Source organism: Emys orbicularis, chromosome 7, assembly GCF_028017835.1.
Source record: "Emys orbicularis isolate rEmyOrb1 chromosome 7, rEmyOrb1.hap1, whole genome shotgun sequence".
Taxonomy (NCBI): Eukaryota; Metazoa; Chordata; order Testudines; family Emydidae; genus Emys; species Emys orbicularis.
In genome coordinates this window covers 36,728,500-36,751,976 of record NC_088689.1, presented here as the reverse complement: position 1 = coordinate 36,751,976, position 23,477 = coordinate 36,728,500, and the positions used below count along the sequence as shown (strand labels likewise).

General features: G+C 40.7%; 1 protein-coding gene across 2 annotated transcripts in view; it reads right to left on the bottom strand.

Annotated features, from left to right (window-relative positions):
* PRKG1 (protein kinase cGMP-dependent 1) overlaps positions 1-23,477 on the bottom strand; it is a 944,545-nt gene that overhangs the window by 847,674 nt on the left and 73,394 nt on the right. The window contains exon 1 of one of the 2 annotated variants that reach the window (XM_065407820.1): positions 5,487-5,797. The exons of the other annotated variant lie outside the window; for it this stretch is intronic. Within the exon in view, the coding sequence (XP_065263892.1) occupies positions 5,487-5,797 (311 nt within the window). Of the gene's footprint in view, positions 1-5,486; positions 5,798-23,477 lie in introns of those variants that run through there. 2 annotated transcript variants of the gene reach the window in all.

Genomic DNA, 23,477 nt, shown 5'->3' with positions numbered 1-23,477 from the left:
CTGCGAGGGATGGACGTCTTTCTATGATGCAACCTAGTAGTCACCATCGCAAATAGCCAGGAGCTGCTTCGTAGGGGAAACGCTGCCCCCCAGCAAAGAGGGGAATTAGCCGCTGCAGGATACTGATGACTTGCAAATACAGGACAAGCGGGGTCAGGTCTGAAGGGAGCTTTGAATGTGTGCAAGTGCAACCTTCTCCACAAAACCGGCCAGGTCTCCTGTACTCTCCCCCCCCCCCCCCCCACGGTCATACCTTTAGGTAACCCAGGTGTCCAAGCTGAGGTGGGAGTTAGTATCCGCTCTAGTTCTGCTCCCCATCATCAGCTTCTCCCTCTTCCCATTCTACACACAGAGTTCAGGTCGACTCAGCAGGAGAGTCTGGGATCTGCCACCCCTCCGAACACTTCCACAAATGCTAGTTCTGTCTTAAGAGAGAGCTGCTGTTATATTGCAGGGAGACAAAGGGGCCTTCCTGGGACTGTCTCACCTGCTACCCCGTCACACGTTAGCTGTGGGAGGTGTTAAATCTACAGAGAAAATTCCCATGCACTGTCCATAAGACTGAATAGTTGAAATATCTTGCAAGCAGCCGAGCCCCCAGCATAACGGATACTAACAGGAGAGAGCAGGGGGAGGCAGGGAGGGAAGCAGCAGCAGCTAAACAATTCAGACTGGAATTTTAAACGTCAAAGCTAGGATTGCATAATTGGCTCTCCCTCGAAACCTCTGATGCCGCTTTAGCTACGGGCTTGTTGCCTAGTAAGCTGTAAAGCGGCGTTCAGGTGCCAATGACCGCGGCTGGGCTGACGGGCGAACATAGCCACTTCATTGGCATGGGCAGGCACCTAGAGGAGAGATGGCGAAAAGACCAGCAGTCTAGCGTTAGACACTGGTTGCTAGGATACTGTGGAGATCCTCCATTGCTAAGCAGACAAGGAAAAAATGTGCCCAGGCCTTAGCAGCCAACAGCAACAATAGAAACAAAGTCTGCTTCCCTCTGCCCACCCCCATCAGGAAACCAAATCCTAATCTTCAGCGACACAAGGAACACAAGCCTGGAAATAGGGCCCAACAGCCAGAGAAAACTGCCATTTGTATTCTAGTGGCAGCAGCTAGTGCCCTTGTATTAAAGGATCTGTTAGTGTTTCCATTATAACCCCCCCTTTTCTGGGGTACAAAATTTGGCTGCCCCTCAAACTATCCCGCTACCTCCTTTCAAAACAGCCTATTGAGGTCTTCATTGTTCTAGTGTCCATGGAAGAACTGAAAGGATTTGGATGATTTTCTCCTAAATGGCGATTAATGAATAAGTAAATTAAACACATAACTACACTTCTACCTAGAACTGCAGGGAAATGTAATAACTGCTGCAAACCTTGAGCCAAAACGTGTGAATTAAAGAGGGCATGCTGCCCTTCACCTCATGTTAATGATTCCTGCCTTTTATTAAAGCAGTGTGATCTCTACTAATTGTAAGAGGGCTATGGACCTGCTACAAGGGTTATACAGCACTGAAACAATTAATAGGATGAGATGTGCAAGGTTTCACAATGGAATTAGTACTCTGTGGAATGATTTATTTTAAAATACAATTCCTTTTCCACCCGAAGAGTTGTAACAATCTTCTCAGTCAAATGTTACAGTCACTCAAAACTACACATTAGAGTTACATTCTTAAACTATTGAAACAATGCAACCAAACGGCTACAGTAGGAAATCACTCCCTTATCTAAAGAGGCCCGAGAGAATTAGAAGTGCACTCTTGCGAATTTGTTCCCTAAATAAGAGGATGCCAGCAAAGTACCTTATTTTGATGTGATTTGGTCACACACACACACACACACACACACCCCCGCCGCGTCAATATTTGGAGAAGACAGTGAATTAAATTTCTTATTTCTGACTCTCACAACTGGATCTGAATTGCCTGTAACCTTGCACAGAAAGTGGTTCTTATGCAAGATATTAATTCTGTAAACTCTGAATAGCGCTTTCTATATCTCCATATCTTTTTATTAAGAAAAAATCATAGCCACACTTACTAAACTTGACCTGATTGTACACAGGGCCTGCAGACTTGGAATTAACGTTTTAAAAGTGATATGACGGGTGCGTTGGTTTATTAGATTTAGACAAAAGGTATACTACGCAGATATTTTAAAATATCTCCAAATAAGATGTGCTCACATTCACTTGCTTAGAAGGTGGTCATTTAAACCCATGAATATAAAACAATTGGGATATTAACAATCAATAACCCAAATATTTAAGCTTCTTGTATTACCTATCAGATTTATTGCATTGTGTACTTTCCAAGAAGAACCACTTCCGTGAATTTATAGCTCACTTTCAAACTTTCAGATCTGTTAGCCACTTTGCGCTGTCCCTCACTCTGGCTGAAGTGAAAAACAGACCTATATTATTCCTTGCTTATTCTGCTTCACTGACACAAATACAGAGAGTCTTCAAAGGCTTTTCTATGGGAAAGCCCATACAAACTGGAATGAATACAATGACTTGCATCTGAAGAAGTGAGGTTCTTACCCACGAAAGCTTATGCTCCCAATACTTCTGTTAGTCTTAAAGGTGCCACAGGACCCTCTGTTGCTTTTTACAATGACCACGTGTCATAAACTGCTGGAGTGCCCTGCTTCATACTTCCCACATGGAAAAAAGAGTAGTACAGGAATGGTCTTAACAACCCATAAGCCATGTTGTGAGAAATCCCCCCTCGCTTCCTTTCACTAGCCGCTCATACCGTAAGGAAAATGTCAGCTATAAACATTAGACATATTTGACTTAATGAGGTACCTCTCGCCTTCCAGCCTTTGACTAGCTTTAGTGAAAGCAGGCAGGGGGAAAAAGACTTCCCAAAAGCTGGGATTCTGAGTTTTAACTCTTAATGAGACAAATGTGATGGTTACAAACGAGACAAATACATGTGGACACGTCAAATAATTAAACAAAACATTAGGCAAGCAGTGAACTGAATCTAATAGAAAGAGGCTAGACTATTGTAACGCGTACAAGAGAATCAATGCTAGCTTTAGTATTGGGTATATATTTTACTTAGCAGATTTAGGAGATATTTCCTCTAGCAGATTTGCTCCACCCACACAAATTCCTACTCACCTTATGGTCTAGGAGAATATTCTAAGTTAGTATATTGAACTGCAAACCTTTTTATATCAAACATGAAAAACATTTATTTCCAAAATGACTCTTAAATAATCGTGCGGCTAACACATGAAACTGCGTGTGGTGTTTTGATATAAGCCATGAATTTAAAAGTATACAAGTTTTTTCGTGATTATGGGACCAAACACATCAACATTTTATTGGGGAGTGAAAAAGATATTAAGCACTGCATGGAGGATGTAGTCTCTCTTCCATACGTGCTCAGTTTTCTCACTTAAACCAATTTGCATAGTCTGTGACGGCAAGTGTGAAACAAGGATAGATGATCTCCCAATTTTATTTAAAGCTTGAAAAAGATTTATTGCAACTTTCCCTTCAAATACTGTGTTGACAACCAAAACAGCACAGTGGCGAAAGTCACTGGAGTAGTTTCCCTCCCACCCCCCTGAAAAAGCTCACAAGCGCAGGGAGGAGTAATATCAAGAAAGGCAGGGCATTACTCAGAACCTGAGTCTGATGGAAACCTGCGTATTGTTTTTAACCTTAGGATCTTCCTGGTTTTTCCTGTAATTGGACAGAATGGCAGATAAGGAACTCCTCACACCTGTCACTCACCCACCAACTTCTCCTCACCTTTCACTCTACGTTACACTGTCAGCAAAGCTTTGATCAGCTTTATTTTTCGTTGACAAGGAGGTCTCTTGTTGGTGTTGATCAATGATCGCTGTTCACCCCCAAACTAGTTCTCGCTCATTTTATCTTTTATTAATTTTTAATTGCTTGATATTTATTACTCCAGAGCCCTTCATAAAATCCAATAAAATGCCACAGAACTATAAACTATCCAGGGAACTGTCAGTTTATCACCTCCTCCTTATCCAAATATGTCTAGGTAGACAAGGCCACATACCTCATTAGATACACAGGTATGTCTGCCATTAAATTAATTTACAAGACTAGAAAGAAGTGGGGTGAGAACTTGTGCCGCCAAATAAGCGTTCTGTTAGCTGAGCCACAAAAACTGATTTTGCGCTCCAAGAGCAGCAGACACTCCATTCTAAACCACATCCGCAATTACCTACATTCCCTGCCCCATCGAACTATGAACACCTTCTCTCACTCCAGACTGAAGGGGAGATGCTTCATGACGAGCACCAGTGAAAACACTTCTTACACACCTGAACCAAGGACGACTGCCAAGTTTTCAGCAGTCTAGTTACAAAGAGATGTAGACAAAGACTATAGAGGATGGAAATAAAACAAAAAAGCAAGGAAACACTCTTCCCCTCAGCCCTTCACTCCTGTTGCGCATAGACAGAGTAGGAGTTTCTCAGTAGCGCATGACAACATGTGCTCTAATACTTAGCCATAATTGGCTCAGTGTATACATGCAATGCAACTTTTAACCTCGGAATTTCCTTGGTTTTGTCAGTTGTATCACAACCTCAGTGATTATTGAAATGCAGTTTAGCGGGTGTGGTGTGTCGGATTTATATTTTAAATCTCCTCTAGTAGTTCGGTAGGCTTGGCTGCTAAGCTATAGCCAAGAGCCAATTTTTATATCCAAGTTATGCTTCCTGAAGGATGATGTTTAAAACCTAAAAATGTGCGAACTTAGCTACCTGACAACAGCGCTAGCAGCCACAGCTCAGATACAGCCTGGACCCCTGGAAACGTGCAAAGCAGTTGTGCAGAGCGCTATGGATCTGCGTCAGGTAAGACCTTTAAAAAACCCACACTTGTCAGATGTAATACCGAATAAAACAAGAAATCAAGAGACTGGATTTGCCTTTCTGGATGCTAGCTATCAGCAGCTCAGGAATTAGCAGCACCGTTCTTAGAGGGGGAAATAATCAATCAGCGTACACCTTAATCAGGATAGTAAATTCTATTTTGCTTCATATAGTTCAAACGTCAACCATTCAGCAATGCGGACAAATTCAGGGCAGAAACCATGAGCACAAAAACAGACATAAAAACGTACCACATTGGAAAAGACAGTCTGATGAAGCAGCCGTTAGCGGGGTTATTTTTTGGATGGGCAATTTTATCCCAGTAATAGGGAGAATGCGCTTTCCCCCTTCACGGTCTAGGAACTCTGCTCCCAGTGGGCTCGGGAATACCTGGACAGCTGACAAAGACACCACGGAATAGGGATGCGTGCAGTTCCCGTGGCTGAAGAAATGTGGGCAGCCCAAGAGAAGCGTTAGGAGGAATATTTCTGAGAATGAGAACAGAAATGGAAAGCAGAAGGTGCAGGACTCGTCTAAACAAGTGGATGGACAGACAATACAGAGACCATTCAACTACCAAAGACAGGATGTACACAACGCTTAAACCCTGCTTACTGTGGGCTCTTGGGGTAGAAGGGAAGGGTGACATGGCTGAGATCCTGGATGTCAAATGCGGTGGGCTCGGCTGAAATTGCCTGCCTCTTGGTCCTGTGTTCCCCCTGCAGGGTGCTGGAGGTTTGCTGCTGCGCCTGCTGGGTGGCGGGCCGGATCACCGAGCGGTACTTGTCCAGCTCGTTTTGTAGTTTCTGGATCAGTTCGTCCTTCTGATCCAACTCCAGCTCCAGCTCGTCTATGAGAGCATCCCGCTGCCTCAGCTCCTCGATTTTCTCCTGCAGCGCGTATTGTAAATCCCGCAAAGTGCCCATACTCCTCCTCGGGCCCGGGGCGCCTTCCTCCGCAGCCGGTCTCTCCCCCGCTCCCAGCAACTTTCCCCGAAGTAGCCGCAGCTTCCCACTTCAGCCAACTTTGCCGATCGCTCCCGATCGACCTGCCGCCGGCAGATTCCGCTCGCCCTTTAAACACGCCTCCAGCCTGCGCCGTGTGGCTGGGCGATTTGGCTGCGAGCCGCGCTGAGCTACGGAAGGAGGATTAGAGACATAATCTTAAACGGAACCCCACCGGCACCACTCCACCGGAGGCTGGGTTGTTAAGGGTGATTTCGATCTGCCTGCGTCAGGCTAGACTGGAGAGAGGGAGAGAGACAGAGCAAGAGTGGGGGGGAGAGAAAGAGAGAAAGGGGCGTCTGCAGGATGCCGCTGCACTGCCTCTATGACTGTGTCACGGGCAGGGCTACTTAAAGGCTAACGAGTTTTCCGAGCCTCTGCCCCGACTCTGTTTTGGAAGTGGGGGCATAAGGTGGTGATTTTGCATTCCAGACGCTTACTTTTAAATGCCACGTTTTCGGGGCATGTCCAGCATCCGACAGGGTTGCAGTTCGCTACACTCTTGCCGTTACACCCATTACACACCCCCAAATGAATAAATCAATCACAATGCTGCCAAATCTACTCCAAATGCAGAAAAATCTTCGTGAGTTTAATCTGTTTCCACCCAGTGCAGTTACAGTGTAGGATCTCTTTGCTTCCCCCTTTCCCAGGCATTCAGATTTTACAGTCAGTTTGTTCATTAATTCACTGTCATTACAACTATTAGAAATAAGCAACTTCAGTTAATGTTTCACACGCCAGTAAGTCAGTTTTAAATTTAGAAGAAACCTAAACTCTCATTTAGCCTGAAACAGACTGCTAAGCACAAGCTCCGTTCACAGTGGTGCTGAGGGTTCCTATTGGGTCTTGCCGGGGTTTGGCCCACATCCCAAATTGCACAGTGTGAATAGAGAACAGGTATAAACACTCCTACTGCATCCCCCTTCCCCAAAAGGGTGTATCCTGGCACATCCTGGTGCATGGATGCTTCAAAAAACAAAACAAACAAAATGTGGATACCACTTGAATTGTGGTGGAGCCTGCTAGTGCTGGGCAGCAATCCCCAAAATTCCATTACATGAATAGAGAACAAGCCCCTAGGTACATCAAAGTTTCTGGATTCTGATGCATTCCAATAGAATAAGGGCATAACAATGGTTCCAGTAGCTGGATCCAGACAGTTTTTATCCCTCCATCTCCCATATTCCACAACATCAGTAGAGAATAAGCTTTATTCTACTGCACTAAAACAAGGCCAGACCCAACCAAATTCCCACAGAACAGTGCAAAGAACCTGGCATCTTGATCCTGCTAATTTTTGATTGCAATCACTCAATTTCCACTGTCCAGTAGTAACAGAATGCTTTGGCCATAAATCCCCATACTGTAAGTGGGGGAAAAAACTTGGCTATACCCTGATGGGTCTAGGTGCCTAGTTGGATTTTTCACATGTTCATGTGCCAGGATGTAGCCACTGATATTTTTATAATGGAATAAGAGCAGACACACTTGGCTTCTACACATGCAATAGAACATTTTCCAGATGGAGCAAAACCCAGGCACAGAATGTGTGTTTTAGCTTTGTCTTGCAAATGATGTGCTGGAGCATAGTGTTTCTTGTCTCGTAGGAGCAGTGATATAGGTTTGGACAGTACAACTTGGGGGGTTGGTGCCAAAAATGGAAGGGCCCCATGCACGGGTAGTACATGTGTTCTATCACTATTATAGAATTTAGGGGTTTAGGGACAGAAGTTGCCAAGACCCAGGTGCTGGATCTGGGTTTTTGCAGCCCTCATGTACCAGGATGCATTATGGTTCAGTTTTTTGTCAGTGCAGTAGAAGTGGCTACACCGGTTTTCCTTTTAGGCATTAGAATTTAGGGGCAAGGCCCCAAAATGGGCAGAATGTATCAGGTGTAGGGTGCCACAAATGGGTGCTTGCAGCACTCATACGGTAAGATGGGTCAAGGCCCAAACTTTGTTTGTGTAGTAGGAGTGGCTAGACTTGTTCCCTATTTTGAAAGTATAATTCGGGTCACATGATTGAAAATATGCAAGATACTACAAACTGCAGATGGATCCACTTTTTATCTTTTTCTGTTGATGATTAGTCATTTGACTGACTCCACAGTCCCAGCTTTGCACCTGCTGATGGTCTCTATAATATCAAGAAGAATGAAGAGCTGAAAAATATACTTCAGAAATCCCTTAAGCAAACTATTGTTTTAAGGGGCTGGACACTTACCATAAATATTTTGTGAGCCTCTGTGCTGCTTGAATATATTTAGTCCCTTATATATTTTTCAAGGAAAAACTTTAGGTTACATGTAATGTTCAAATACCATTTCAAATAAATATGCAGCAGTTTAAATCTTTTGGCTGCATTTGGTGTTAAACCCAAGAGTGATGCAATTTCATTTGTCTTTTCAAAATATGGACATTTTCTAAAATGCTTTAACTTCAGAACCCATTTTGCTGCATGTTTTCCCCCACTTAAATAAAACCTGCACAATTTACTAAGGTTCACAACACCCAATACTATCACAATATTTTGATTTTAAAGTTAAGCAGATATACTACATCCATTTTAACATTGGTTTCTAATTTGTAAACACCTAGAGAAGAAAATGAAAAAATAAACATACACTCTATCAGATTGGATATGGACACCTAGATAATGAGATTAAGGCTGTTGACTCAAGCCAAGACTTCAAAACAATTGTTACACAAAATGGAAGTTGTTCCATATAACTTCTGAGTAACAAATAACAAAGCTACGTAATTCTTTTATTTATATTTCATTAACAGTGCATAACCTACAATCTAGATATCTGTATGTTACTTGTAAGAGAAAAGACATCCATGAAATTACACTACATCAATAATGCTGGCAGAGGTGTAGAAGGTCAGGACTGATGTGTTTTATCAAGCATCATACACACAATGCTCTGAAATAGGATGACAGCAATGGTTCTAAAAGCGCACACATCTTCTGCTTACGGTTGCTTAAGCCATTGCTATTGGCTTCTCATTTTTATGAGCAATAAAATTGGTTACCCTAAATTATTTCTAAAATAAAATACATGATTATGCATAAAGGACAGGCTCTTGTGGTAGCCAGGGAAACCATGAGATCCAAAGACAGTCTGAGTGACACATTGCAGCAAACAAATAATGTAACAAATAAACATAAGGATATTCTTATCCCAAAGAATCCCAATGCACTTTACCAACTATCAGCCAAATCTTCCCAAGTGATCAACTCTGAAGACTGTTGACACTAGCTTAATAGCATTTGTTTTCTAATGTCCTAAAGACACCGAAGGACAATTGTGAAATCAGTGTGGATCTCCTTTTTTAAAATCTTCTGAGCAGCTCATGGGTTAGTGTTCTCGTTTGTGATCTCAGTGACAGTTCTGTCCTTGGGGGACCTGGAGGGCTGTCCCTTTCAAAAATATTTTTTTAAAAATTCTACAAATAAAGGTGCTTGTCATGAGGCAGACCCACTTAGAGCACCCTCCGTGGCAGGCTACACCATGACAGCCACACTTATATCAGCAAAAAGAACAGGAGTACTTGTGGCACCTTAGAGACTAACAAATTTATTAGAGCATAAGCTTTCGTGGGCTACAACCCACTTCTTCGGATGCATATAAAGTGAAACATATATTGAGGAGATATATATACACACATACAGAGAGCATGAACAGGTGGGAGTTGTCCCCTCAGAGTTGGTAAGACAACTCCCACCTGTTCATGCTCTCTGTATGTGTGTATATATATCTCCTCAATATATGTTTCACTCTATATGCATCCGAAGAAGTGGGTTGTAGCCCACGAAAGCTTATGCTCTAATAAATTTGTTAGTCTCTAAGGTGCCACAAGAACTCCTGTTCTTTTTGTGGATACAGACTAACACGGCTGCTACTCTGAAACCTGACACTTATATCAGTTTCCCTACAACACAGTCCCCACAAATAGTCTAACGTGTTTTTCTGAGTACAAAGAGCCCTTGTGGAGTTAACTGATCAGAAGAGAAAGCCCTGTGCATATGAAGTCCCAGCACCATAATCTAGGCAACACATCTAATACAACCCCAATGTCCCTGATCACACCCTGGCTCTCCGATGCAATCCCAGCAGCACTCACCATGCCCTAGCTCTTCATTGTAGCCTTCTCCCATCCTTGTACCATGGCAGCCACTCCAGCCCTTCCAATTGGAGTACAAGCCTGCTCCTTCCCAGCAGGAACCCACCCAGTCTCTTGGCTGGGAGCATCCCTCATTCACTCTGGCTTTCTGGTGGTTCTTCTGGGTCCAGCTCTCCAGCCCTGGAAATATACGTGGGCAAGTTCCTTCACTGTTCCCCACCTTCAGCCCTCAAAGGCTCTTGGCTCCAACTTAAAGCCAACAGGATCATCCTTTGTTTGTTTTCAGACTCCAGGCATTTTCAGCCTTTGCTCTCTCTGGCTCAGGAAGGACAGCAGGCTGCCCCTTCACTGGTTTCTTAGCCCCCAGCCCTTTTCAGCCTTCAACCCCTGGCTTTGGCCCTTGAAAGTCAGCAAGCTGGCCCCTCCACTGGCTTCCAAATAAGTCCTTTTTTTTCTAGAGAGCTTTTCTGCTCTCTGCAGTTTTCCACACAGTCTTTCTTGATTCTACTGATTTTTCTTGACTGACTCACCAGAATTCTCACTCACTGGGTCACTCCCTAATTTTGTATAGCCTCCAGGTGCTGCCCCACCTTAATTGGCCAGACAGAGAGCACCTGTTCCAGTACAGGGATGCCAGACCTGCTTCATTTACAGGGGCCAACCACTTTATCACAGTGCTTTCATCCCAATTCTCTGTGCATTTCATACGTATTAATTGAATAATTTAATGCTTCTATCTTCCAGCTGAGGAATCCTTGTGAGGCACCTACTTTAGAGCTCCATAGTGTACAGCAAACCACAGTGGAAGAATGAGGCACACAAACAAAAGGGCCTACAGTTAATTAGTTCATGTGCAGCTAAGTACCCCAAGGTAAAATTCTGATTTTAGAGTGGCCACTTAGTTTTCCTTAAGTATGTGCTCTAGATGCTGCACACATTAAATGCTGCCATACTCCCATTGGTAAGGCAATGATCAAATGAATGAAAACAAAAAGGCAATTTATACACGAGAAGGGTAAATCTTTGTAATAGTAAGTGTTCTTGTGGACCCCCCCAAGTGTATTTCAGATCACATAGCTGTAATTTGATGTCCAAAAGGGCCAGCACCCTGACACATAACCATCATTTAACAAGACCTCCAATCTTTGGCCCGAAAGAATGAGCCCACCACAGAGGACACACACCTCTGTTCCGGAAAGTAGGGATTATATGCTGTCCCTTTAAAGTTGGATGGTCCTTATTTTCCTGAACCTGCACCAGGATTCAGAATAGTCCCTATATTCCTAGCTCCTCTGTTTTAAATGCCATTGCTACTAATCCTTTCTGCAAGGGTCATCTGTCAACAGATGCAGCTCGCACTTCCACTTAACTGCAGACAGATATTTCAAAGGCCTTCAATCAAAATGAAAATTTGCACCTCTCAATGATCAGATTTGACATCATCAGGCTGGAACAAGCCAGAGTAGCTGAGAGGTTCCCCCCAGAATCCAGAGCTGCATGGTTGTATGCATGCCTAAATATCCTCCTCCAGCTGGGGATATTTTTTCTGGTTTAATCCACTGCAGTCCTGTTACTGGCTTCTCTCCAAACTATCTGTAGGAGGAGATCAGACTACAGTTTTAAGTAGGAAGCAGGGTTTATGAGATCTGAACTGCTGGGAATTTATAGGACATTTTCCCACAAGCAGTAGAAATACAGATACACAATGCCAAGGTTCTGTAAATAAATATCACATGTATCTCTAACTACCAATAAAACAGAGCCACTTATGAAATGGAATACATTACTATTTAATAGTGTACAGCAACACTACATTACAGTTTAAGTCAAGAAGTGAAGAGCAAACCCTATTAAAACTACAGGTGGAAATTGTAAGTAAACTTGAATTTGATTAACAGTGGAATTCTAGCAAAAAAAGTGCTATATTATCTTTGGTGACAAGTTGTTCTTAGTTTTACATTTCATCAGGAAAGGTGCATTCTGTCCCATCTGAGAGATGATACTTTTAGCTGCACAGTTCTCCCTTATATCATTATTTTGGGGTACTGACTCAGAGCAAAGAGTGCCACCTACTGAAACACCAACACCATTTCCCTGCATATGAGTTTTTCCTGAAGTTTCCAAGTAGGGACTAACCAAACCTCACCTGGTTTGGTTTAGGTGATCTGAGAAGATCACAGTCCAAGATGTTATGTCTGCAAATTATCATTACATCCTTAAATTAATAAAGTCTACAAATGTTAGATTCTGGATGCCCTGCACTAATAAACAAGTAGGAGAAAGAAAACATGTAACCTGACCCTCAGTCTCTCCCTCTCTGCACCTACACAGAGGGTATCCAGGATGTCTGTTTTTTCTCCAGTACAAATGGGGTGTGGGGGGGGTCAGCAAGGTCATGGGCACTCCACGCCCTAGAGGAGGCATGGTCAGGTAGGTTTAGCTCTGGCTCTGTTCCCTGTGCACATTTTCTTGTAAATGGAGGATAGTACTGGGGGGGGGGGGGAGGGAGAAGCACACATTATACCTTATAAAACGGTGTAGCATTATCATTTCTGAGCATATTTCCCAGTGCTCTCAGAAGCATTTTGTCTGCTTGTGTCCTTCACAGAATGCCTCCAGCAATTCCCATTCAGGCTCTACATCTCCTCCCCCTGCTACAGCACATCACAGCCTCTCAAAGGTATAAGAGAGCCCTACAGTATGAATCAGATTAATGAACTAGGAAGCAATTCAACTCTAGGAGATAATATTGGGGCTTCTGTAGTTACTGGTTCATAGAAATCTACTTTACCAAGACTAAGTTACAACAACTCTTATTCTTTTTAATGATGGTGGGCAATGTATTTTTCCTTTTTCTCTCCTAAATAAACATCACTAGTTCATGATGTTTATGATTCAACATTGAGGAAGTTTCTGGACTTTCTTCCTTTTCCCAATAAGCACTATTAAATGAATATATGGCCAATACAAAAACATAACTAAAGTCCACTCCTCCTCCCCTGGGAGGAACAAGAGAGAGAGAACACAGCTGTCCAGAAGAGCTAGAATCTTTTGTACTGAACAGTGCACCTTAAACACCAATGATTCTTACGTGTAGGAAATCAGGGTCTCATGATTGAATGTTATTATCTTATGGGTGTAGGGGGATTCAAGGTCCTTTTTTAGTATGTGGATTCTTTCAGTTATCAAAAAGGAAAAATTAGAGGCAACACTTGTAAAGAACATGCAACTGTTCCAGTCTGCCAGTCCAGGAAAGTCACCCTGGTGCAAGGATCATTTTGAACAGATAAAGTCAGACAATACATGAGAAAAAAAACCTCAAGATCTATTAAATTAAAAAAGAAAACCTGAACAAAAAAGCTTGCTGCAAAGAGACTCCAGGTGTGGGTCCCTTCCTGGGACCTGAAGGTAGGCCTGGTAGAACAGGAGCACAATTGAGTGAGTTCCTTGATACTGAGCAAATGTATTCCTGCACCCCTGCACTGAAGTTTTATTTACTTCCCCCCATGGGTGGTGGGTATCATAGGCTGGGGGAGGCTGAGCCTCTCCAAACAGCCAGGTGTGGCTTTGCCCACACTCCGCCCCCAGTTCCCCTCCTGCTTCCCACTCTAGGGTGGCTCTTCCCCTGTACTATGGTCCCAGCTGGGGCCACGCTGCTCAGCCTCCCAGTGCTCTGGGGCTGGGGCGTTAGCCTGGGGCAGAGGCCAGTGGCCACAGTGGGGGGACTCTGGGCTCTAGCGGGAGGAGTGTGGAAGGGCCTTGGGCAGAAGGGGCAGGGCTGGGGGCTAGCCTCCCTGAGCCAGTAGTTCACCCAACGTCCATGCTTCCCCCCCTTCCTCAAGCACATAAATTTAACTATGTGAATAAGTCAGTCCAGTGTACAGCAGAGGTACATGGTGGTGTAAGATGGATCCGGTCACAGGCATCTTCAAAATGAGTGGGGAATCACATATCTTAAATAATCCTTTGGCGGGCATGTTAAACATTCTGAACACTGTCAAAACAAGTTCTTACTGCTGTTTTTCACTTACTGCAGTCAGACATTGACTATATCCCTGCACAGATAAGCTCTTCTCAGTAGTCCCAGGGCACAAACTGCTTACAGCAAAAGCACCACTTAAATAAGGAAAACCCTGTAACTGCAGCTTCCTTTTCCTTCCAGCTAAAGCTACTGACATATAAACTTAGGGACTGATGAAGTGAAATGTAAGCCAAGTATGTGTCACACTCTGATCCTCATGTACTGTCCTTTACAAGGGGTGAGGAGGGTATAGGGGAGGTTGCAAAATGTGGAGGGCACTTGAAAGTGCAGGGTCTGTGATAAGGGTAGGGAAGCCAGACCTGCTCCTTGAAATTGGTTGTCCTGCCTCATTCAGGCCTCAATCAGACTCTCACATTCCATTTACTTTAATTCAGCCATCAGTGTGCAGGATGGATGGTGCTCAGAGAATTTTGTATCTTGAGTATTCAGTGTATGATCCTCTTCCTCATTCACTGTAATCATGCAGCCCCCCTCTCCAAAGGAACTAGGTAGGGGTTCCCCATAACTCAGTCCTTACAATACTGCCATTCTGTACACAATAGGACAGAGTTCTTGAGAAAAAATATTTTATGATCATAATGGCCTACAGAGCTCTGTGTCATTTAATGTGCATGTTAATAAACCATAAGAATGAGGCATGGCTCTTTAGTAGAGCACAGATTCCCTTGGAGCACTGCCTCATTCCATATTCACCATTACAGTGTATAGAATGACGTCTCCGACTGCTGGTCAGTGTTCAAAGGGTAGCACCCTGGGTAGACCTCTGCCCATATACTCTTTAGAGCATGGAGTACTCCTGGTCATGCTAGCTGATCCATTCCTTGCACTTAGTGAAGACAAACACTGCCATTCTAGCAACTCCTATCCAACCCAGGATGAGGGAGGCTCCCTGTACCTTCTCCCCCTCTTTGCATTTCCAAACTGGAGCAACTCGATTCTTAATCCTTTATATTTTTTTCATCAAGATGAAAACTGGAAGATTAGTAACTCTACAGTTTGCATTTTAAATGAGAAATGTGAAAGATAAAAATCAGCACACAGTAGATTGGGCAAGTTTAAGTGAAAGCTTCATGCAGATCGCAAATTTTCCTTTGCAGAGATGAAAGAAGCCTTACAGACAGGTAATGGCTTTGGCACAGGAGATAATTAAGTTAAACGATGAAGCTTATACAGCCAGTCATCTTTTCACATGCTAAAATAGCATATTTCAAAATATTTTTATTAGGGTGTTCAGTGAAAAGGTTCTGGCAATATACACTTCTGAGATTGTTGTACATGGACCATATGAGAGTACACCAGACCAGGAATTAGGACATATATGTTCTCTTCTCTGTCACTGTCCTATATCTATGCCTCTGTTTCCCCTCCCACCCTTTGTCTGGCTTGTCTATTTAGATTGTAAGCTCTTCAGGACAGGGATTGTTTCTTAGGCTTTGTCTACACTACAGACCTTACAGTGGCACAGCTGTACTGCTGAAGCTGCGCTGCTTTAAGGTCTCCTGTGTAGCCGCTTTATGCCGGCAAGAAAGCGCTCTTCTGCCAGCATAATTAAACCACCCCTAACAAGTGGTGATAGCTATGCTGGCAGGAGACCATCTCCCACCGACACAGTGCTGTTCACACTGGCGCTTTTGTCAATGAAACTTTTGTCAATTAGGGGGGTGTTTTTTTCACACCCCTGAATGACAGAAGTTTTACTGACAAAAGTGCTTGTGTAGAAAAAGCTTTACTCTGTATATAGCCTAACAGATGTGGGTGCTCTAGACACTTCTGTAATACAACTAAATACGTTTTTGATACACCTCTGAATGATGATTTGTTGTACCACTATTCCATGTTATATTGACAAAAATCAGTATGTAGAATATACTATGGTTTGAGTGAAAATATCAACTTTAGTACATTTTAGATTAACTTGTAAAATAAACAAAGTGGCATACTACTTTTAAAACATTATTTGGTATCTCAACTAAACTCTCAAAACATCTATGCTCAATTCCACTCAAATTTCAATGTTCTAGTGGTGCCATCCTTCATTTACCCAAGCCTCCATCAACCTTCCCAATATGCTTTTTTATTGTAGTTCTCAGACAGCAAAACAGTTGATAGCAACAGAATGTTTTCAGAAAGGCACATCAGAAAAGAGTAAGAGGCTCATTGTTTTTATCCAAGTCATTTTTCTCCATAACTTTTTTTTTGTATTTTACTGCTTTTTAAAAAAAAAAGCTTGTTGGTGGTATTTTACAACTTCTAGTACTAACATTCAGTTCTACTGTCAGTTCCTGGTGTCTAGTTCTGGACTTTTCCTCTGATGGCCCTTTGTCTTACCTCCTTTTGCTAGTAAAGTACCACTTAACTATCATGCCTAGGTCTGTTGTATTGATCTAGCCAATCTTCAAAATATCTCAATAACATTTGAAATTGGATGAGTAATACAGGTCTATTACTCTACCAATATTAAAATACTCTGTACTTTTTTAAAGGTGTGTTTATGAATGGGTGCATCATAAGGAAATATATAGCCTAACTGATCAAATTTACTCTGATACTTATTAAATTTATTCCATATACACTGTGAGTATACATACAATAGAAAGAAATATTTTATAAGTATGTATTTGCACTATCTGTAACAAGATACATGTTTTTCTTGCAGATCAGTTTTGGTGCAATTTACATTTTTCTTCCTTTTTAGAGACTGATTAATAACATGAAAGAATTTATTTTAGCTTTTTTTATAATATCTGTGTGACCAATGCAACTATAAAAAATTCACTTAGGTAGGGGATCAAAATAGGCTCTAGAAATCCATAAAGTTTTCCATGAAGATTTTATATCCGGAATTATAACAGGTTTCCATTAATGTTAAGTGTGTCTTTCAGAAGACAACTCCAAAGTGGGGGTAACTTTAAAAAGCTGGTTTCCATCATCATATGCTGCTCTCTCACACTGAAGTCACAACGGTTTCATCCCTTAATGTTTTTTATGCTAAAAATACTGATGTAGTCTCCAGGGATTATCCAAGCAAACTCTAAAGGTCAAGGGCCAAATTCTGATCTCACAGATTTTACATTGCTGTTACTCCACTGATTTAAATAGTTATTTCTGATTTACACTGGGTAATACAGATCAGCATCAACCGCTGGAGTGTGCAAAAATGTTTAAGTTAATACAAAAATTCTTTATAAAGATAAAAAGCACCCTTCTCTTTGTTAATATTTTTAGTAAGTGACTGCTGCATTCATCAAAACATAACAGATCAACTTTTGTCAGATTTTGCACTAAGCATCCCTGGATTTTTTTATTTTTTTTAAATCTTGACTGTCCTGGAATTGTAATGTAATTCAGGAGATGAACAGTGCTCTTGCTCGCACCTTCACAAAACACCAACACCAAATTTGTGAAACAAAGGTTCTTCTATATGCATACATGAAGGATGACCCACCCTGGGTTTGGGGACTGGGGTTGAATTTCATCGCCATCAACAGGCTATCATATCATCACTTATTGTATGGCCACTACTCTATCCTAGGAACTGAAATTATGACCAGTCTGCTTATACAGGAATTTGTAGCAAGCAGATCTACGCAATCACTGGTCCAGTGGCCACCCCATGAGCCAACCTCCGCAATCCCTGCTACCTCCAAATTTCCTGATCCAACATAGAATCCTCTTTATAGTGTGCAGACAGGGTACACATCCTGCTGCATGACAGCTTCACCTATGCCCCTTTGCCCTCATATCTGTTCTGTGGTGTGGGATGAGATGAATTTAATCCCAAGAGAACAATGATATTAACTCATACGAACTTTCTCAATGCACAATAAAAATACCTTTGCAAATGGTTATTCTAAAGAGGAAAACACAAGACCCTTGGTTCTGCTGGTCTGTGCTTTTCTAACAAATATTTTCAGTCTCAAATATATGATGGTTACAACCTTTCATGGTTAATCTGTCTACGCAAGAACTGATTTAGGCTAAGACTAGTGCTTTATCTTCCATGTTCTTATTTAAACTTTGCCCCAAACAATCATGATAACTTTTCATACAGAATCCATCCATGTGAAGTCCAACCTCAGTCTCAAATTGAAAGCATTAGACACCTTGTTAATGGTGGTATAATAGAAATGATTAATATTATCCATCATTGCCAATATGCAGGTGTTCAATAATGGAAAATGGAAAGTAAATTTATTGTGTGTCCTCTACTGAGAACCAAGATTATTAATTCAAGACAATTTTGTAAATTGTCACTGTTCTTTTATTGTAAAATAAATGATTGTTTACATAAAGGATAGGTATCTAGTAATTGGATTGTTTTCAACTCTTTCATTTGGCATAATGTAATTTCAACCTTCATTTTACCTCTCACCTATCTATGGGTATTCAGCCTTCAATATGTTCCCTTAATCAGTCTATATAGCTTTATAGGCATTACATTCTTCAGATTTTTCCCCGTTATTTAATGTTAATTTTTGTAAAGATAAGACAAAACGTAAGGTACAATTGCACCCTCTAGTGTCCAGCTTCTTTAATTCAATGACAACCAGAACCACTCTAGACCAGGGGTAGGCAACCTATGGCACATGTGCCAAAGGCGGCACATGAGCTGATTTTCAGTGGCACTCACACTGTCTGGGTCCTGGCCACCGGTCTGGGGGACTGTGCATTTTAATTTAATTTTAAATGAAGCTTCTTAAACATTTTTAAAATGTTATTTACTTTACACACAATAGTTTAGTTATATATTATAGTCTTATAGAAAAAGACCTTCTAAAAATGTTAAAATGTATTACTGGCACGCGAAACCTTAAATTAGAGTGAATAAATGAAGACTCGGCTCACCACTTCTGAAAGGTTGCCGACCCCTGCTCTAGACCCTTAACAAATATCAATATGAAAACAAAAATTTGAAAGTGAAAATCCAAATGCATGCAGTTACATTAAGAAACACAATCCAAACTCAAGCTATAGTAAAGCTATCAGTATGATGTTAATATTTGGCAACATTATTACTTTTGTAATTATTTTTATTATTGGTTCTTCGGCTTATTGTTAGAATTCAGAACAAGTTAACATAGCATTTTTAACAGAGTCATATTTTCATTTAGAATAATATATTTTCTTTAAGCAAACAGGGTAACATATCATCCTCCAATGACAGCTTTTTTTCTTAGCAAACATTTGGACCTGAACTAAAGCATTTTTAGTTCAGGGGTGTAACAATATTCAGAAAAGACCCCAACACAAATTTAAAATGCCCCTACACAAATATTTGTTGTGCCCCATCCTTTCTATACCCTGAATCTGTTGTTTGGGGTGTGTGGGCCGGATGCTTTACCTTTGCCGTGGTCTGGACTCCAAGATATGTAGTATGGTAAGAAATCAGTGTGAATGTGCCTATTCATGCACAAGCACTGGCATAAATGTATGCATTTATTTCTCCCCTCCAAACCCATCCACCACACATAATCTTTGTGCTCTAGTTGGACTTTGGGATAATACTTAGCATTCTTAAATGTTTCAAAATGCTGTACAAATATTAACTAATTAATTCTCCCAAAAACTTTCTGAGACAGAGGAATATCTCCATTTTACAGAAGGGGAATTGATCCCATTATGGAGGGATCTATGTAATTTAATAGAGAATTGTAACTTTTCTATAGGTTCTTTTAAGATTTCTGTAGAATCTTATAGCAGGGATATAATTCTGTGCAATATCCTACAGAAATTCCCATGGGGGTAGGCAAAGAGATGAAGTGTTTTGTTTAAATCACTAACAGACCCAAGACTAGTGAGTCACTGGTAGAAGCCCTATTAGAACTAAAGAATTCCTGGCTCCCAGCCCTAAAAATAATTTACTAGACCACTATTGCCTTTATTTTAATGGACAGCCAACTCAGAAGGCTTTCACACAAATTCAGGGGCACATAAACCTAATACTGTTGTTTCTATTTATGAACATTAATAGACAAATTAATTCCTACACATGACCAATCTGAACAAAAATATTGAAAAATTGAAGGATTGCTGTTCAGTAAAAATATATTCAATCTTCACTGTTATGGGGAGTTTTTAATAAAAAAAATAGAAATATTTTTTGATTACCTTACTAAAATAACTTTATATTCATTGTTTTCCCAGTGCTTGTCAAAAAACTCAACTAGTTTAAAGCAGATTTCATCTTTTTTAGACCATTAAAATGGCACCTTTATGCATCATCTCAGAATTCCATAGCTCTTTAAATATAAAGATGTTAAATTTTACAAAGTACATTAAAAAATGTAATTTTCAGAAGAAATTTTATATTGATTGATTGATTGACTGATTGATTGAGAGAGAGAGAGAGACTAACAGAGGTCTGTGGTAGTTGGCCATAATCCTGGGGAAGGGGGGGAAACCAATACATGATCATTGCAAAAAAGTAATATTTTATATGTGCAGGTATGCTGTTATTTAAAATCTTAGGTATTTCAATTTGAGAAATTTATGAGGAGGCAGAAAAAACCCAAATATTAAGAACAATTTAGAATAAATTAAGACATTAACAGGGACAAATTCATCCCAAGTTTAATGGCATTGAGTGCAAAGCCATTACACCAAAGCCATTACACCTATTGAAGTCAACAGGAGTTTTGCCATAGATTTCAACCGGACCAAGTCTTCAGCTACACATTTCTTATTCACAAACAAAAACCTTTGTTTAATGTTAATTGGGATTGCTTTCACCAATCAACTAAAGCAGAAGAAAAATAGGAATACAAAGTTAACAATTAAAATATTTCAAAGTCAAGCATTCAAGTTAGGAAATGCCAGAATGAACTATGCCCTGTAACAGGGCATAGTTCCACTCCTATCTTCTTCCCTGCAGAAACTGCACTGACTCCACCACCACAAGGTATGCACTCAATGACTTTTTATTTCAAGTTACCCCCACCAATATCACTACAGACCCCATGCAACAGCCTATTCACTATATCTATAGTGCTTTTTCAGGACCTGAGGGGGAACAGAGATCTCCTTTCTCTGAGACCTCTGTATAACTGGGCTCAGCTAGCCCTCGTCCCCTCCCCTCTCAATCTGTGTCCCCTCCTCCTGTGGGCACTTCCTTCCTGTGTCTCTATCAGACTTGGGCTGATAGACTAATTGAATCTTTACCCCACCCAGCCCCACCAACCTGATTAGATAATTACCACAACTAGCTTCCTCTGGGGAACTAATTAGCATAAGTGATCAAAATGCAGGCTCACCTGTTCACTCCCTGCACACTGTCACAAGCCCTCTTGTGCATATACATTATGAGACTATTATTAATTACATGATCCCATATTTTCTGTAGGATTGCTGCCTTATTTGTTGCAGAAGTCAGAAGGTTTATAATGAATGAGACAGGGGGTTGCAGGAAGAAAAAGAGGGATGGTCTAATGGTTAGGGCAGTTGAATGCCACCCTGGAGACTTGGATTCTATTCCTGCCTCTACCTTTGATTTCCTATGTGATGATAGGCAAGCCACACCAAAGTTTTCACATGAAGTCACTTCTGCATGTAATTGAAGGCTGTATCATACATATCTACACACAAGGGGAAACAAAATATGAGTGCATGGATAATATTCATTCTGGCATTTCCTAACTTGACACTGCTTGACTTTGCAATTTCATAATCCTTTTTAATCCTTAATTTGTTTTTTCTTAATTTTTCATAGTTTATTTTATTGATTGCCTTAATTCCTATTTAAAGGAAGTTTAAAGGAAGCAAATTTCCTTTGCTTTTTTCCTTTTTTTAAAAAAAGCACTTACGCATTTGTTGTCTCAATGTATAGTTTATGGCCATTGTTATTTTTGTGAAGGTCCATATTTCACCACTCAGCATCATGCTAACCAATATATTGTAAACAATTAACTTGAACTTTATACAAACAAAACATTTTTAAATGCAACTTCAGCTTTATTGCAACTTCTAAGTGATTTTTTTAATTGTTTGACAGAAAATTAAGTAGGGACTCAGCTATAATTTCCCCCTATTTTTTAAAAAGGTAAATATTCAGAAAGTCATAGCTCTCAAGCCAGAAAATTCTGATGCAATTGTAATTACGGTCTTGCTGCTGTGAGACCATAATTACACACAAAAACTATGTAAAAAGATGGTTATAGGGTTGCATAGTTAAGCACTAAGGTTGCCTGTACAACCTTAATTCAGTACTCTTGTTCACATGTATTATAATACAGTCTTTAACTACACAATCACATTATTTTTCCACAGAACCATGGCCTCATTCAGTGCACAGCATGGACCATCTCTAAGGATTAACTGGGGTTATGTAGTAAAGAAGGCTATTGTCTGTAGGACCCTGCCTGGTTTGTTGCTGAAGTTGGAAGGTGTGCAGTTAAAACTGCTGTTCCAGACTGAGTGAACTTGTAGGCTCTAAAGTTTTACATTGTTTTTGAGTACAGTAATGTGAAAAAAAATGCATGGAACTGCAGAAGGAAAAAGGATGGTCTCATGATTAAGGCAGTTGAATGCTGTGCAGAAAAATTGTTTTCTACCCCTGTCTGAGCCACAAAGTTCCTAATCAAGGCACTTAAGCCAAACTTTTCACAGGTGGTGATTAATTGTGTGTTCTTCATTTTCTAGGTGACCAGCTTGAGACCATGGGGCCTGATTTGCAGAAGTGCTGAGAATTCACAGCCACACCTGAAGTCAATGGAAGCTGGGCTTGAATGTGTAAAGTTCTGTATATTGCTAAGTACTCTGAAAAATAAGGTTTTAGTCATCTCAAATTGGACACCCTAAATTAGTGGATATGTTTATTAGGGCTGTCCAATGATTTAAAAAATAATTGCAATTAATCGTGAGATTAATTGATAGTTGCCATTAATCACAGTTTTAATCGCACTGTTAAGCAGTAATAGAATACCAATTTAAATTCAGTATGGAAGCACGTCCTCTGGAATTGTGGTCAAAGCATGAAGGGACATATGAATATTTTGCATATCTGGCATGTAAATACCCCAACGCCGGCTACAACAGTGCCATGTGAACGCCTGTTCTCACTTTCAGGTGGACTTTGTAAATAAGAAGCAGGCAGCATTATCTACCATAAATGTAAATAAACGTGTTTGCCTTAGCAATTGGCTGAACAAGAAGTAGGATTGAGTGGACTTGTAGGCTCTAAAGTTTTACATTGTTTTGTTTTTGAGTACAGTAATGTAAAAAAAAATTCTACATTTTTGTAAGTTGCATTTTCACGATAAAGAGATTGCACTACAGTATTTGTATGAGGTAAATTGAAAAATACTATTTATTATGTTTCATCTTTTTTACAGTGAAAATATTTGTCATCAAATATAATACAATAAAGTGAGCACTGTACACTTTGTATTGTGTTATAATTGAAATCAATATATTTGAAAATGTAGAAAAACATCCA